Source organism: Symphalangus syndactylus, chromosome 7, assembly GCF_028878055.3.
Source record: "Symphalangus syndactylus isolate Jambi chromosome 7, NHGRI_mSymSyn1-v2.1_pri, whole genome shotgun sequence".
Lineage (NCBI taxonomy): Eukaryota > Metazoa > Chordata > Mammalia > Primates > Hylobatidae > Symphalangus > Symphalangus syndactylus.
The window spans coordinates 98,383,201-98,399,173 of NC_072429.2; the positions used below are offsets into that span (position 1 = coordinate 98,383,201).

General features: G+C 34.2%; 1 protein-coding gene across 17 annotated transcripts in view; it reads left to right on the forward strand.

Moving 5' to 3' along the window:
• VPS13B (vacuolar protein sorting 13 homolog B) overlaps positions 1-15,973 on the forward strand; it is an 897,698-nt gene that overhangs the window by 670,683 nt on the left and 211,042 nt on the right. For all 17 annotated transcript variants that reach the window (XM_063642860.1, XM_055286878.2, XM_063642862.1 and 14 more), the window contains exon 35: positions 2,065-2,202. In XM_063642860.1, coding sequence (XP_063498930.1) covers positions 2,065-2,202 — 138 coding nt within the window. The remainder of the gene's footprint in view (positions 1-2,064; positions 2,203-15,973) is intronic.

Genomic DNA, 15,973 nt, shown 5'->3' on the forward strand with positions numbered 1-15,973 from the left:
TCTTTTACTGTCGCATATGTTACAATTTCATCTTTTTTGTCATTTGACTTTTTATTCTGTTCATGGTGTTCTTTGACAAAAGTTTTGTGTGGTCATATATGTCAGCCCTTATGTTTTTTAGTTTTGGTGTCTTATTGTTATTATTGTTGATATACAATAGGATAGTTAATGCACTTTCCCTCAGTATGCATTATTTTGCTACTTGGAATCTTTATTTCTAGAAAAATGTAGAAAGTTGATTAAATATGCCACAAGGATAACAATTCTCAGTGCCATGTAAGTTTGAATGTGCAGTTACTCTAACTTGTTTTACTTATCCTAAGTCTTACTTGTCAGTTTTTTATGCATCATTTTAACATTTCTACATCAATTTAATCATCTCTGTTCATTATTTTGTTATTTATATCACTTAAGAGCTGTGTTTTCTCTGTTAGATCATTGTTTTATCTCCACGTTGTATTGTCTTCAAAATGAAGAGTTATGTCTCCTTGTTTAGATCTTCAACTCTTCAAAATGAAGAGTTATGTCTCCTTGTTTATGGTACCACTTACCTGATAATAACTAGTTTTGATGATAGCTGAGGTGGTGGGACCCAAAATAGATGCACAGGTCCTAGCAGGTTACATAGTTCCTAAAAACTGGTTGTAGATCCTACCAGCAACAGACTTTTTAATCATCCTTTCAATAATATTATAATATTGACCATTATATTTAATAATTAATATTATATTAATATTAATGTTATAATATTGACCATTATATTTAAAAGAGAGAAAAGCACAGTGTTACTATGAAATAGATCTACTATGCATATTCTCACTGCTTTAAAAATCACTGATGATATAAAAAGAGAAGACTACACTAGCTTAGTGTTTGATCTTGACCACATAGATCTAACGTCATGATCAATTGCTTTCAGCATTTTCTTTGAAATCACATAAGGTTCATATGTGCCAAATTTCATAAGGATCACATGATAAGGTCAAGAAATACGAATTCCAAGGCAGAATTTATATGCCCACTTCACGTATGACAGCAATACTAAATAACCATATGTTGAATATAATACACTGTATGTAAATGCTATTCTTGAAAGCAATCCAATCAATAAAACCTAAAATAAATAATACTTTAATAACACATTTCAAATAGACTGAAAATGGAATAGATGGACTCTATGGCAAGAACATCCCTATAAAACTGACATTCAGAGGCCATTAAAACACAGAGAGTAAAACAATCATGAAACTAAAGAAAAACTGTGAATATTTAGAAGTTTTTTAAAAGCCTACTACACTGTACGCCAAGATACAGCAGTCGTTTTTATTTAAAGAGCTATGTCAATAAAAGCTGTGGATTCCTAAGTATTGAAAAGCAAATTCAGTTTGCCACAACCAATAGCCAAAAATACTTTTTAAAAAATATACAGTATTACCCAGAAAATTTTAAAAATACGTAGTATTAAACAGAAAAACAGTCAAAACAGAAAAAGCTCATTTTCGTTATAATTAGGATTATTAAGAGACTGACCAATTTTATCAATTTAAAGAAGGTTATAGGAAAGCCACTGAGGTTAACTTCAAAGGCCTAGAAGTAAAAAGTGATTGTAATGTCAGTAAAACTCTGAAACAGATCAAACAGCCCCTAAGTAGTACTAATCTACTGTATCTTTGAAAATGTATATGCTTTTTTTAAAGCTGACAAGATTGCCCTGTTTTCTTTGTCTTTAATATCACATTTTAAAAAATATCCAACTATTAAACTGTAAACAGCAGCTCAGAATACAGAAACTTTACTTTCCCTCATTTATGATATGAATTCAGATTTGAACTTTTTTTTCCTCTTTGTTCTGGAAAACATGGTTTTGTCATCCCACATTGTACAGTGATAGTTTATCTTTTTCAACACGATTGCTTGTTTACTGTATGTGTACAAACAAATGAAACAATGAAGCTTGCATACAATTATTTAACCAGTTTTTCTGTCATTTATTAACTCAAACTCATATATCAAAATGAGATTGTGATGTAATTGATGTTTTTAATTTCAATTTTGTCACTTTAGATCCTGGGAAGACTCTGCCTGAAGCCCTTGATTATTGCACTGTTTGGCTACAGACAGTGCCTGGAGAAATAGACAGCAAAAGTGGTATTCCACCTTCCTTTATAACACTACAGATTAAAGACTTTCTGAATGGACCAGGTAAGAAAGTCATAAAATTCACATGTGTGTATATTTTTTATGTGAATATATTAGCATGTATATAGGATCTGTTAGTAATCTTGACATTCCGTGCAAAAAATGAATAGTTCGTTTTTTCCCAGAGGTGTATGCTTTTCAGTCTGCCCATTTTAGAGATCAAAAGGCAAATATAAATATGCATTAAGAATTACCTTCAGTCTGACAAAAAGGTAGTTATCAATTAAAGAGTAGTTGACTGGAAGCCAAAGCCCCAATATTTTATTTCTACCTTTTCTATTAATTAACTGTATGATCTTAGGTGATTGATCTAATCTTCTATACTTCAGTTTTCTTACCTGTATATGAAGAGGATAGACTGGATGGATGAATGGATAGGAAACATGATATATATATATACATAAGATAGTATACTTAGATAGATTAGTATACTTAGATAGATAGTATACTTAGATAGATTAGATTTGATAGTTAAATGTACCTGTTTTGCATGCTTAGCAAAGTTCTTGAAACATAGTAATTACTCAGTTTTAGATAGATACAGATATCAAAAATGTTTGAGAGCTAATTATGTCCCAGGCATTATGCATTTTAGGAGTATGTACTATAGTTATTCTTATTTTATGAATAAGGAAGCTAAGACTTAGAAAAGTGAAGTAAATTGCCTAAGGTCATAGTGACAGAGGAGCCATTCAAACCTAAGTCTTTATGACTCCAAAGACTAGAGCTTAACTTCTGTACTACACTAATTTGGGCATAACTAAAGATTTTTTTCCTTATTCCTTGATCTTCCTCCTCTGTCTTTTCTTCCTTCATCTCATGTTCTTCCCCCTCTTCTGTTATGTCTCCCTCACCTCCGTATAGTCTTAGCTATTTATTTAACAAAAATTATTACATTTCACTTTTTGTTTTGTTATTTTATACTTACAGTGCTTCAGTGTTACCCATGAAATGAGTATTCGTTTCTTCATTAAGAATTTTATTTCGTGTTATTTATTTATTTATTTTTGGAGACCATCTTGCTCTGTTACCCAGGCCAAAGTACAGTCGTGCAATCATAGCTCACTGTAGCCTCAATCTCCTGGGCTCCAGCAATTCTCCTGCTTTAGCCTCCCAAGTACCTGGGACTACAGATGTGTGCCACCACGCCCAACTAGTTTTTTTTATTTTTAGTAGAGATGAGGTCTCGCTGTGTTGCCCAGACTGGTCCTGAACTCCTAAACTCAAGCAATCCCCCTGCCTCAGCTTCCTAACATGCTGGGATTACAGGTGTGAACCACTGCTCCTTCCCATTAAGAATTTAAAATAGGCTGGGCATGGTGGCTCACACCTGTAATCCCAGCATTTTGGGAAGCTAAGATGGGCAGATCACTTGAGGCCAAGAATTCCACACCAGCCTAGCCAACATGGTGAAACCCTGTCTCTATTAAAAATAAAAATAAAAAATTAGCTGGACATGGTGGCACGTACCTGTAGTTCCAGCTACTCTGGAGGCGGAGGCACAAGAATTGCTTGAACTGGGAGGCGAAGGTTGCAGTGAGATGAGATCATGCCACTGTGCTCCAGCTTGGGCAACAGAGCAAGACTCTGTCTCAAAAAAAAAGAAAAGAATTTAAAACAATGATTTTACAACTGTCTTAAGATCTCTAGCAATACTCCGCAAGGCATGAATTTTAAGGAAGGAAAAATATTTATATATAGACTTTGTTGAGTGTATGTGTTGTGGCGTGCTAGTGTACTTATGATCCATACTACAGATGGAGAAAGCCAGTCATGGATTAAACAGAGACTGAAACCATCTCCATTGACTTTGTCACTGGGGACGAATTCTTCTTCAGCATGTTTTTCTAGTGCTGGGATTGTAAAGGTGTAGAAGTATGAAGAACTATTTCTAATCTTGATAAACTCTAGATATGGTTTTAAATACATGAAGGAAAGCAAGAAACTGAAGGATAAGCAAGTCATTAAAGTGTAGGAAGAAGCCTTTGGAGTGAGGTAATAGGCTGGAGAAGGTGAGTCCTAGTATTTGGTTAGTAAGCATGAAGTACCATATTTCATTCCATCTAAGCCACTATCAATTGTAGAAAAACATTCTATATGCCACCAAAAATGAAAAAAATAACATATGCTATTTACACTGTGATACAGGGCCTTTTTATTACATCAGTTTGAAGACACTTCCTGATTTCAGAGTTGTTCACACGTGAAAGACTGAACACAATAGAATAGATGCAATAGGGTAAGAACACGTAGTTAGTTCATGGAAGAGTGACAGGGGAAACTTGGATTTACTTATTTCTCAGTTTTAGTTTCACATTCGTTTTGTTTTTAGACACATTTTGCTCATTTTGGCTAGAAAATTATCTTGTAGTTTACATTTGATTGATTTGTTTGTAAAAAAAATGGAATTTGAAAGTTGATGGTAAATTAGATACAATATTTTCAAGGCAACCAAATACATTGAATTTTAAGAGAAATGCCAATGAATAAATGAAAAATTATGTATTTACAATTCTGGCATTTAACATGACTCAGTAGTAGAAATGTGATTTTTTTTTTTTTTTTTTGAGATGGAGTCTCACTCTGTCGCCCAGGCTGGAGTGCAGTGATGTGATCTTGGCTCACTGCAACCTCTGTCTCCCAGGTTCCAGTGATTCTCCTGCCTCAGCCTCCCGAGTAGCTCGGACTACAGGCACGTACCATCACACCCGGCTAATTTTTGTATTTTTAGTGGAGGTTGGGTTTCAATATACTGGCCAAGCTGGTCTCTAACTCCTGACCACATGATTCGTCCACCTTGGCCTCCCAAAGTGCTGGGATTACAGGCGTGAGCCACCGCGCCTGGCCAGAAATGTACTTTTTAAAGTAGTTGTACTTTTGTGTTTCTTAAGATACTTTTCAAAGTTAGGAATTAAATATATACAATTTCTGATTTTATGTCCATGCTATAATAGTGATAATATATTTAGAGATTTAAACTTTTAAGTAAATGAATTGAAATAGTTATTTTACAGCAGCACTTCTCAAACTTGATTCTGCATTTGAAGTTTCCCTGGGGAGTTTGTTAAAATGCAAATGGTGATTTTAATAGTTCTAGAAGGTAGGGCTTGAAAGTCATGTCTAAAAAGCTCCCAGATGAAGTAGATGCTGTTGGTCTGGGACTGTACTTTTTGTAGCAAGTTTTACATGGCTCTTATCAAACTTCTTTTTAAAAAATTATACATATGAGTTATCATATATGATTTTTGTTTTTAGTATCAGTCAGTCTTTGAGAGCCAAACCACAGATATTTTGGGGAACAGGACAGGGCAATGATAAAGAAAGATGAGTGGTTTTTAGAATGGTGCTTTGATTACGGAAAATCAAATATAATATCCAATAAATGATTTAAGTTCTTCAAAGTCTAAAACATTTTAAACAAAAGTACATTTTTTTATTTGAGAGAAGATTAGTTTAAATGATATATCAGCTGTGTGTGACTTCTTCTAAAACACTAATCTAACAGCGTTTAACTGCTCCAGAATTTACTAGCTTAGACAGAAATTTTCCTACTGTAAGCAATTTGTGATTTAGTGTAGAAGTAGATGTTATTTCATAGAGTAATTATATTGTCTCACTACACAGCCAGATTGGCATGCTACTACATTAATTTAGGAATCAAATGGCTATAGAAGATAGTGAGACTTGCATACCACTAAATAAATGGGAATAACAGGACACATTAAAACAGCTTTTACCATATGAATGTATTTTATAGATTTTGACAACTCAAGGAAATTTTATTTTTTCCAGCTCTTAGGGAATAGGATACTAAGAGGAATATCATTTATGTTGAAATTGGGCAAACAAATTTCAGCTTTATAATGTTCCCTAATAACATTCCCTTTCCTTGAGGAAAAAGCATTACAAAAAAATAATAAAAGCACTACAGGTAATACTTCTAGTTTTTAGGTAATGTCATTGTGTTATCATTAGAAATCTTTAGCTACTATTATGTTTTAATCTGTATGCATATCTATTTAAATATCATTCCAGAGAATGTCTTGAACTATATTAGGAATTTCCATCTATTTTTTTCTTGTTCTTTAATGAAGGATATAGTAACAATGAAAGTTATGACCCTGAATTAACCAGGCATGGTGGTATGTGCCTGTAGTCCTTGCTTCTCAGAGAGCAGAGGTGGGAGGATTGCTTGAGCCCAAGAGGTCAAGGCTGAAGTGAGCTATGATCACGCTACTGCACTCCAGTTTGGGCAACAGAGTGAGACCCCGTCTCAAAAAAAAAAAAAAAAAAAAAAAAAAAAAAAAAAAAGTTACAACCCTTAAAGGTAGAGGGAATACTGATTATAACTGCCTAACCTTAAGCTTTCTTCAAAAAGATGTAAACTTCACAGCTTTTGAAATTTAGCCTTGTAGATTTATTTTGCAGGGATTATTTTCTCTAAATATGGTGATATAAATGCTGCTCTTTAGCATTTGTTTTTAGAAAAATAATGTAGAGTTCTTGAGTATTCCCCTATTTCTTCTGTTCACCTAATGGTACCTTAATAGAGCAAATGGTAGGTCCCAACTTTCTACATCAAAAACTCTTTCAAAGCTCTCCCAACCCCCCACCTTTTCCCCTTGTACCCATTAGCAAGGTCAGTGGCTTGGAGAAACCTGGAAAACAGCAGCTACCAGAAACCCACTAGAATAATATTTCCAGCAGGTGATAGATTAGTTGGAACAAATTGGAACCATTGCAGTTCAGCAATCCTGGTTTCTTTCAAGCTGTTTTTAAAATGTCGTCATTTTAATACACAATCTAAACCCTGCGGAACAGTCCACAGCAGGTTAATTTGAATCATATGATGTGTCACTGCCCTCAGCTGACATGAGCTCTATTCCATGTGTGAAACCATAATAAATCCATTCCCAACCGAGGAAAATTCCCCGTGAGAAGGTGAACTAATCCAGGCCTCACACTGGCATGCTAGCCCTCCATAATTGAAAGCAGGGCCACCTGTTCCCAGCACAGTTAGCCTATAGAAAAAATTAGCATTAGATCAGATACTTCTTATATTGAAAAATCAATCATACTTCTTGCAAATTCAAATTCAGCTGTGAAGTGTTGGGTATGACATCATACAGAAATGTAGGAATGTGCCCACTTGATCCCATTTTAAAAGTTTTGTTAACCATAGGATTCCTTAACTTTGAAATGCAATTTTTTTTTTAATTTAATGAGAGCTGACACGTGAGAACTGGAAACGGTGCAGATTTTTCTAATTAACTCAGGGTTATTTGCAAAAACATTTGAGCTCTCTGGTATTTTTTTCATTGTTCTTTCAGGAATTTTTGAGCCACTGTCATTGTAGCCATGAAATGACATTTAAATGACAACAAAGAACAAAAATGCCACATTGGGAAAACATTCCCAAGTCATTTATGTTTTATTATAAATTAATGCTTAGCATGCCACATTCATCATATAATTTAAATAACATGGTTATATCAAACACAAGAGAATGAATGCAATTTCACCTTTCTTTTAGTGTAGTATATATGGTGTCTATATTTGAAATGCATGGCCACTGGTCTTTTTCTCCTAATAAAATCACTTCTTTAGTCTCACCCTGTTTAACTCATTCATTAATTTACCTGTCTAGTTTTCAGTGTTTCTGATTTCATTCTGGCTTCTGATTGGTTTCATCTCTGGTTTTTTTTTATTTTGATTTTAAAAATCTGTTGACTTGAACTGGTTATAATCCTGTTTTGAATACAGTTCTCTCCTTATATTGTGTGGATTAATGTAACTATTTTATAGGTTACAATGATTTTCATTTCTACTTTAAAATAATTCCTAAACATCCTTAAATAATTGCATTTCCACAAACCTCTCTGATTTGAATGAAAACTTGTACTTAAATGCTATAAAATAGTAAAAGAGTTCTTAGGTACAGTAACACACCATTTGAATAGGTTTGTTTATATGAATATAAAGTAGAAATTTTAAGTTGTTTACCCCCAAATAGATGTATTTTTTAAGTGTTTTTGCCTTTCTTGGTTAACCCTGCTTTTATGTTATTACTGAATTTATTACTCAGTGGGGATTAATTCAGACATATCTGAAGGTAACTGATTCAGGAGGATTAAGATACCTGGAAAAGATTAATCAAATAGTGTCTTGATTGTTCTGGAGTAGAAAATGAGGAATAAATAATATGATTTTTTAATCTTTAAAATTATTTTCAATTGCAAATTTCAAATGGATTTTTGGTTACCTATTTCAAGCTTTATTGAGGTATAACTGACAAATAAAACTTATAAACATTTAAGGTGTACAATGTGGTGTTTTGATAAATGTGTCGTTGAGAAATGATTACCATATTCAAGCTAATTAACATATTTATCACCTCACATAGTTGCAACTTTTTATTTGTGGTGAGAACCCATAAGATCTCCTCTTTTACCAAATTATAAGTATATAATACAGTAGTATTTATTAATTTTAGTCATAATGCTGTAGATTAGATCTACAGAGCTTATACATCCTGCAAAACTGAAACTTTGTACCCATTCACCAACCTCTCCATATTGTCCCTTCCCCCAGACCCTGGCAACAAACATTCTAATGTCTCCTTTTATAAGTTTGACGTTTTTAGATTCCACATATAAGTGAAATCATGCAGTTTTTGTCTATTTCTGTTTGGTTTATTTCATTTAGCATAATGTCTTCAAGTTCATCCATGTTGTCTCAAATGGTAGGATTTCAATCTTTTTAAGGAGTGAATGCTATTCTATTGTGAATATCTACCACATTTTCATCCTCTGTTCATCCATTGATGAATACTTAGGTTGATTCTACATCTTGACTATTATGAATTGTGCTGCAGTAAACATAGGAGTGCAAATATATCTCTTCGGCACACTGGTTTCATTTCCTTTGGATCTATACCCATTAGTGGGATTACTGGATCATATGGTAGTTATATTTTTAATTGATTGAGGAATCTCCATATTGTTTTCCATAATGGCTGTACCAATCTATATTCCCACCAACAATGTGCAAGGATTTCCTTTTCTCCACATCCTTGCCAATACTTGTTATGTTTTGTCTTTTTTATAATAGCCGTTCTAGCAGGAATGATGTGGTCTTTCATGGTTTTGATTTGTATTTCTCTGATGGTTAGTTATATTGAGCACTTTTTCATATACCTGTTGGCCATTTGTATGTCCTCTTTTGAGAAATGTCTATTTAGGTCTTTTTCCTATTTTTAAAATTTGGTTCTTTGTCTTCTTGCTATTGTGGTGTTTGAATTTCTCATGTATTTTAGACATTAACCTCTTATATAGTTTACAAATATTTTCTCCCATTCTGTAGGTTATCTCTTCATACTATTGGTTGTTTTCTTTGCTAGGCAGAAGCTTTTTAGCTTGTTGTAATCCTATTTTTGCTTTTGTTGCTGGTGCTTTTCAGATAATATCCAGAAAATCACTGTCCAGACCAATATCATAGAGCTTTTCCCCTATGTTTTCTTCTAGTAGTTTCATAGTTTTTGGTCTTATTACATTTAAGTCTTCAATCTATTTTGAAGCTCTTGGGTTTGTTTGTGTTTTTTGATTTTTGAGTTACAGAGTCTCACTCTGTTACCTAGGCTGAAGTGCAGTGGTGTGACCATGGCTCACTGCATCCTCTAACTCCTAGTGTCAAGGGATCCTCCTGCCTCAGCCCCCCAAGTTTAGTTGACTTTTGTACATAGTGAGAAATAAGGATCTACTTTCATTCTTCTGCATGGGCTAGCTAGCTTTCCCAATAGCATTTATTGAAGAGACCATCCTTTCCCCATTTTGTGTTCTTGACGCCTTTGTTGAAAACTAATTAGCTAATACATGGATTTCTTTCTGGGTTCTCTATTCTGTTCCATTGGTTTGTGTGCCTATTTTTATGCCAGTAATATACTGTTTTGGTTATAGTTTTATAGTATATTTTTTGAAGTCAGACAGTGTGATGCTTCTAGCTTTGTTCCTTTTGCTCAGGATTGCTTTGGCTATTCAGGGTCTTCTATGGTTCCACATAAATTTCAGGATTGCTTTTTCTATTTCTGTGAAGAATGTTTTTGATATTTTGATAGGAGTTTCATTGAATCTGTAGATCGATAGCATGGGCACATCAATAGCATGGGTGGGATGGACATTTTAATAATATTAATTCTTCCAGTTCATGAACACAGGATATCTTTCCATTGATCACCGTTTTATAGTTTTCAGTGTACAGATTTTTCACATCCTTTGTTAAATGTATTCCTAAGTATTTAATAATGTTTTTAGCTATTATGAAATGAGATTGTTTTCTTAGTTTCTTCTTCAGATGGCTCTCCATTATTGTATAGAAATGCTATAGGTTTTTGTATGTTGATTTTTAATCATGCAAATTCACTGAATTCTAACAGTTTTTAGAATGTATTAATTCTAACAGTTTTCTGGTCAAGTTTTTAAGGTTTTCTATATATAAGAAAACCTTAAATGTGATAAGGTTATCTGTGGAGACAATTTAAATTCACCTTTTCCTATTTGGATTCCTTTTATTTCTTTCTCTTACCTAATTGCTTTGTCTAGGACTTCCAATACTATGTGGAATAAGAGTGGTGAGAATGGCCATTCTTGTAGGATTCTAGATTTTAGAGAAAAAGCTTTCAACTTTTCCCTGTTCAAGATGATGTGACCTGTGAATTTGTCACATATGGCCTTTATTGTGTTATGGTATGTTCCTTCTATACCTAATTTTCTGAGAGTTCTTATCACGAAGGGATTTTGAATTTTGTCAAATGCTTTTTCTGCATCTGTTGAAATGATCATATGGTTTTTGTCCTTCATTCTGTTAATGTGATGTATCACATTTATTGATCTGCATATGTTGATCATCCCTGTGATGATACCCACTTGATCACGAGTAGATTTTTAATGTATTTTAAATTCGGTCTACTACTATTTTGTTGAGGGTTTTTACATCTATGTTCATCGTGGATATTGGCCTGAAGTTTTCTTTTTTTAGCATGTCTTTGTCTGGTTTTCATATCAGGGTAATACTGGCCTATAGAATAGATTTGGAAATATTTCCCTCTCTTCAGTTTTTTGGAAGAGTTGGAGAAGAATTGGTGGTATTTGACATTTAAGTATTGAGTAGAATTCAGTGGTGAAGCCATTGGACCCTGGGGGTTTTTTCGATGGGAGATTTTTTATTACTGATTCTATCTCCATACTCATTATTGGTTTGTTCAGATTTTCTGTTTCTTCATTATCTATTCTTGGTACATTGTATGTGTCCTGGAATTTATCCATTAGGTTATTCAATTTGTTGGCATATAATTGTTCATGTTATTCCCTAAGGATTCTTTATATCAGTTGTAATGTCTCCTTTTTCATCTCTGATTTTATTTATTTGAGTCTTCTCTTTTTTGTTCTTAGTCTAGCTAAAGGTTTGCCTGTTTTTTCGAAAGACGGGTTCTTTATTTCTCTGATCTTTTCTATTATTTTTGTAGTCTCTATTTCATTTATTTCTGCTCTGATCTTTATTTTATTTCCCTCCTTCTACCAATTTGGGGCTTTGTTTGTTCTTGTTTTTCTAGTTGCTTGTGTTGTAAAGTTAGATTGTTTATTTTAGCTCTTTCTTCATTTTTACTGTAGGTATTTACTGCTGGAAAATTCCCCTCTTAGAACTGCTTTTGCTGTATCCTTTAGGTTTAGGTATATGGTGTTTCCATTTCGTTTGTCTCAAGAAATTTTTAAATTTTTCTTTTAATTTCTTCATTGATTCATTGATCATTCAGGAGCATGTTATTTAATTTCCATAAACTTGTGAATTTTCTGAAATTCTTCCTGTTATTGATTGCTAATTTTATACCATTGTTGTCAGAAAAGATACTTAATATGATTGCAGTCTTCTTAAATTTGTTAAGACTTGTGATCTGTCTTGGAGGATGTTCCATGTGCAATTAAGCAGAAAGTGAATTCTGCAGCTTTGGATGGAACATTCTGTATATGTTTGTCAGGTTCAAATGTTCTAGAGTGTAAGTCTGATGTTTCCTGTTTAATTTTCTGTCTGGATGATCTACCCATTGCTGGAAGTTAAGTGTTAAAGTCCTCCACTATTATTAAATTGCAGTCTGTCTCTCCCTTTAGACCTAGTAATGTTTGCTTTATATATTTAGATGCTGCAGTGTTAGGTACCTATATACTACAATGTTATGCCATCTTGCTGAACTAACCCCTTTGTCATTATATAAGGACTTGCATTATCTCTTTTTACAGTTTTTCACTTAAAATCTGATATAAGTATAGCTACTTTTACTCTTTTTGGGTTTCCATTTGCATGGAATATCTTTATTCATTCCTTCACTTTTAACCTATGTGTGTTCTTATAAGTGAATTGAGTCTCTTGTAAGCAGCATATAGTTGGGTGTGTTTTTATACTCTATTAATTTGCTCTTTCTTTTCATTGGTGAATGTAACCCATTTACATTCAAGGTAGTTATTGAAAGGTAAGGACTAAGTACTGCCATTTTGTCAATTATCTTCTGGTTGTCTTATGGACTCTTTGTTTCTTCCTCTTGCTGTCTTTCTTTGTAGTTAAGTAAGTTGTCCCTATTGGTATGTTTTGATTTCTTGCTTTTTAATTTTTTGTGTATCTGCATGGTTACCATGAGGCATATCAAAAAAAATCTTATAGTTATAACAAGTTATTTTAAGCTAATAACAATTTATCTTTGATCATGTACACAAAAAACCTCTACTCTTATACTCCACTACCTCCCTCCACATTTTGAGTGTTATTTAAAAATTTACATATTTGTATATTGTATATTCCTTAACAAATTAGTGTCATTAATATTTTTATCTTTGAAACTTTACACTAAAGGTATAATTTACACACCACCATTACAATATTAGAATAGTCTGCATTTGACGGTATACATTTACCAGTGAGTTTTAGACTTTCAGATGTTGTTGTGTTATTATTATCCTTTTCTTTCAGCTTGAAAAACTCTCCTTAGCATTTCTTGTAATGCAGGTCTGGTGGTGATTAACTCCCTCAGCTTTTGTTTGTCCAGGAAAGTTTTTATCTCTCTTTCATTAAACGGCAGATTTGCTGGATACAGTATTCTTGGTTTGCAGGTTAGTTAATTAGTTTGTTTTCCAGCTCTTTAAATATGTCATCCCACTCTCCTCTGGCCTGTAAGATTTCTTCTCTGTTGAGAAGTGTGCTGCTCAGTGTATTAGAATATCCTTCTATATTCTGTGCTTCTTTCTTCTTGCTGCTTTCAGGATCCTGTCTTTGTCTTTGATCTTTGCTAGTTTGATTATAATATGTCTTTGGGTAATCTTATTTGGATTGAATCTGATTGAAGACCTTTGAGCTTCTTATACCTGAATATTTATATATTTATCCAGGTTTGGAAAGGGTTCTACTGTTCTTTATTTACATATGCTTTCTACCCCTTTATCTATCTCTATTCTCTCTTGAATACCAGTGACCAAGATTTTACCCTTTTGATGCTGTCCCACGAATCCTATAAGCTTTCTTCATTCCTTTACTGTGAATTTTTTGCCTGTATATTTTCAAATAATCTGCCTTTGAGTTCATAGATTGTTTCTTCTGCTTGATCAATTCTGCTGCTGATATTCTCTTTTGTGTCTTTCATTTAGCTCATTGTATTTTTCAGCTGTGGGATTTCTGGGATTTTTTTTTAATTATTCTTTCAATCTCTTAAATTTCTCATTCTGGTCATTTATTGTTTTTCTTATGTTGTTGAATTGTTAATCTATTTTCTTGAGGCTTATTGAGTTTCCTTAAAGCAATTATTTTGAATTATTTGTCAAGCAGTTTATATATCTCTGTTTTTCGGGGGTCGGTCACTAGCACTCTATTTTGTTTGGTGATGTCATGTTTCTAGTTTTTTTTTTTTTATTCTTGTGGTCATGCATCAGTGTCTGAATATTGAAGAAGTAGGTTCTTATTCCAGTCTTTGCAGTCTGGCTTTGTCTGGGAATGCCCTTCAACAGTAAGCCTGTCTAGAACTTTTTGGTCATGTTGTCTGGCATTGTCCCTAAGTCCATAATTGCCACATCCATCGAAGCTCTAGAGGGCAGCCTACACCCAGGCCTGCCACACCAGCCCAACACCAGGATAGAATCCCATGGCCACCAAGGTTGGCACAGTGCTGGGGCATACTTAAAGCCCATGGCCATTCAGGTTTGTCTGAAACCAAAGGCCTTGTAGACAGCTGGTAGTGATTCAGGTCAGTGATCAAGTCTATTTCATAGAGGCTATGAGATCCTGCCTAGCACTGGGACAGGTCAAGAGGCTCAGTACATGGGTACTGACCTAAATAAGGGGCTGCAAGAGTCTGCCTGATGCTAGATTTTACTATGGTAGGCCCAGTGGTGGAGACCAAGACAAAGTCCTACATTCACTTCCTTCTAGTTCCCCCAAGCAGACAGTGTCTCTCTGAATTTGCTACTCGGGGATAGGGGAGAGTTGACACAGAGAATGTCCTTCCTACTCTCTTAAGTACATCTTTTCATATTATTATGATATAACCAGGTACTGTGATCTCTCACCTCATTTCTTTAGCTCTTGTGAAGGTATTTTCTTGTGTGGATAGTTGTTCAAAGTGATGTTGCTATGAGGGGATGATCGCTGAAGAGTCCTATCCCACCATCTTGCTCCACCCTCATAATATGATTTTTAAATGCAAGAAGATTCAAAGCAAAATAAAATACTTTAGGAAGCTAATTGTGGGCTGGGTGTGGTGGCTCACACCTGTAATCCCAGCACTTTGGGAGGCTGCCGTGGGTGGATCACCTGAGATCAGGAGTTCAAGACCAGCCTGGCCAACATGGCAAAACCCCATCTCTACTAAAAATACAAAATTAGCTGGACGTGATGGTGCATGCCTGTAATCCCAGCTGCTTGGGAGGCTAAGGCAGGAGAATCGCTTGAACCCAGGAGGCAGAAATTGCAATGAGCCAAGATCGTGTCATTGCACTTCAGCCTGGGCAACAAGAACGAAACTCCATCTCAAAAAAGAAAAAAAGCAGCAGCTAATTTTAATAATTTATTTCTGTTCATCTTGCCCAAAATATCATTTTTAAATCATATTTAATCCTCTGCCCCTTCTCTCTTGCCAGAAATTGGGCTAAGGCCTATACCTTAATCATGAGAGTCCTGCCTCTATCTTAATTCAATTTTACAGCCATGCTAGCAGGCTATCTTCTACATTTAAGAAATGTAAACTAGTTAATGAAACTGTAAGGACCTTGACTTTTACATTTCTTGAATTTTATGGGTTCCAATTTCCAGTGTCAGCACTATATTATCATAGTTTGTTTTCTCTGTGATTTATCAAAATGAAACAGTAAACTTGATGTCAGAATGTCAACTAGGGAATGGACCAAGAATTTTAAAATAGGGAAAAGCCTTTCATTATTTCAACTTTTGTTTTTCAACTATAACTTTTATTTTAGGAATAAATGAGAAAAATTACCTGGCTGAAAATGGTGCCCTCAAGGGATTACACCTCTGAACTACTTGGTTAAGTAATAGAACTCAAAGAGTCACAGAGGCTGGCTGTGCATGTGGCAAGGAGGTAGGGGGCCAGTACTAGGTCTCACACAGAGAAGTCAGTAGAGTAGCAGTCATTTAGATTTTCTTTATTTCTTCATGTAGCCTAATTCTGTTAGAATTATTTCTTCTACAGAAAAGAATGAGAGTAATTGGGAAATATCTTCCTAGG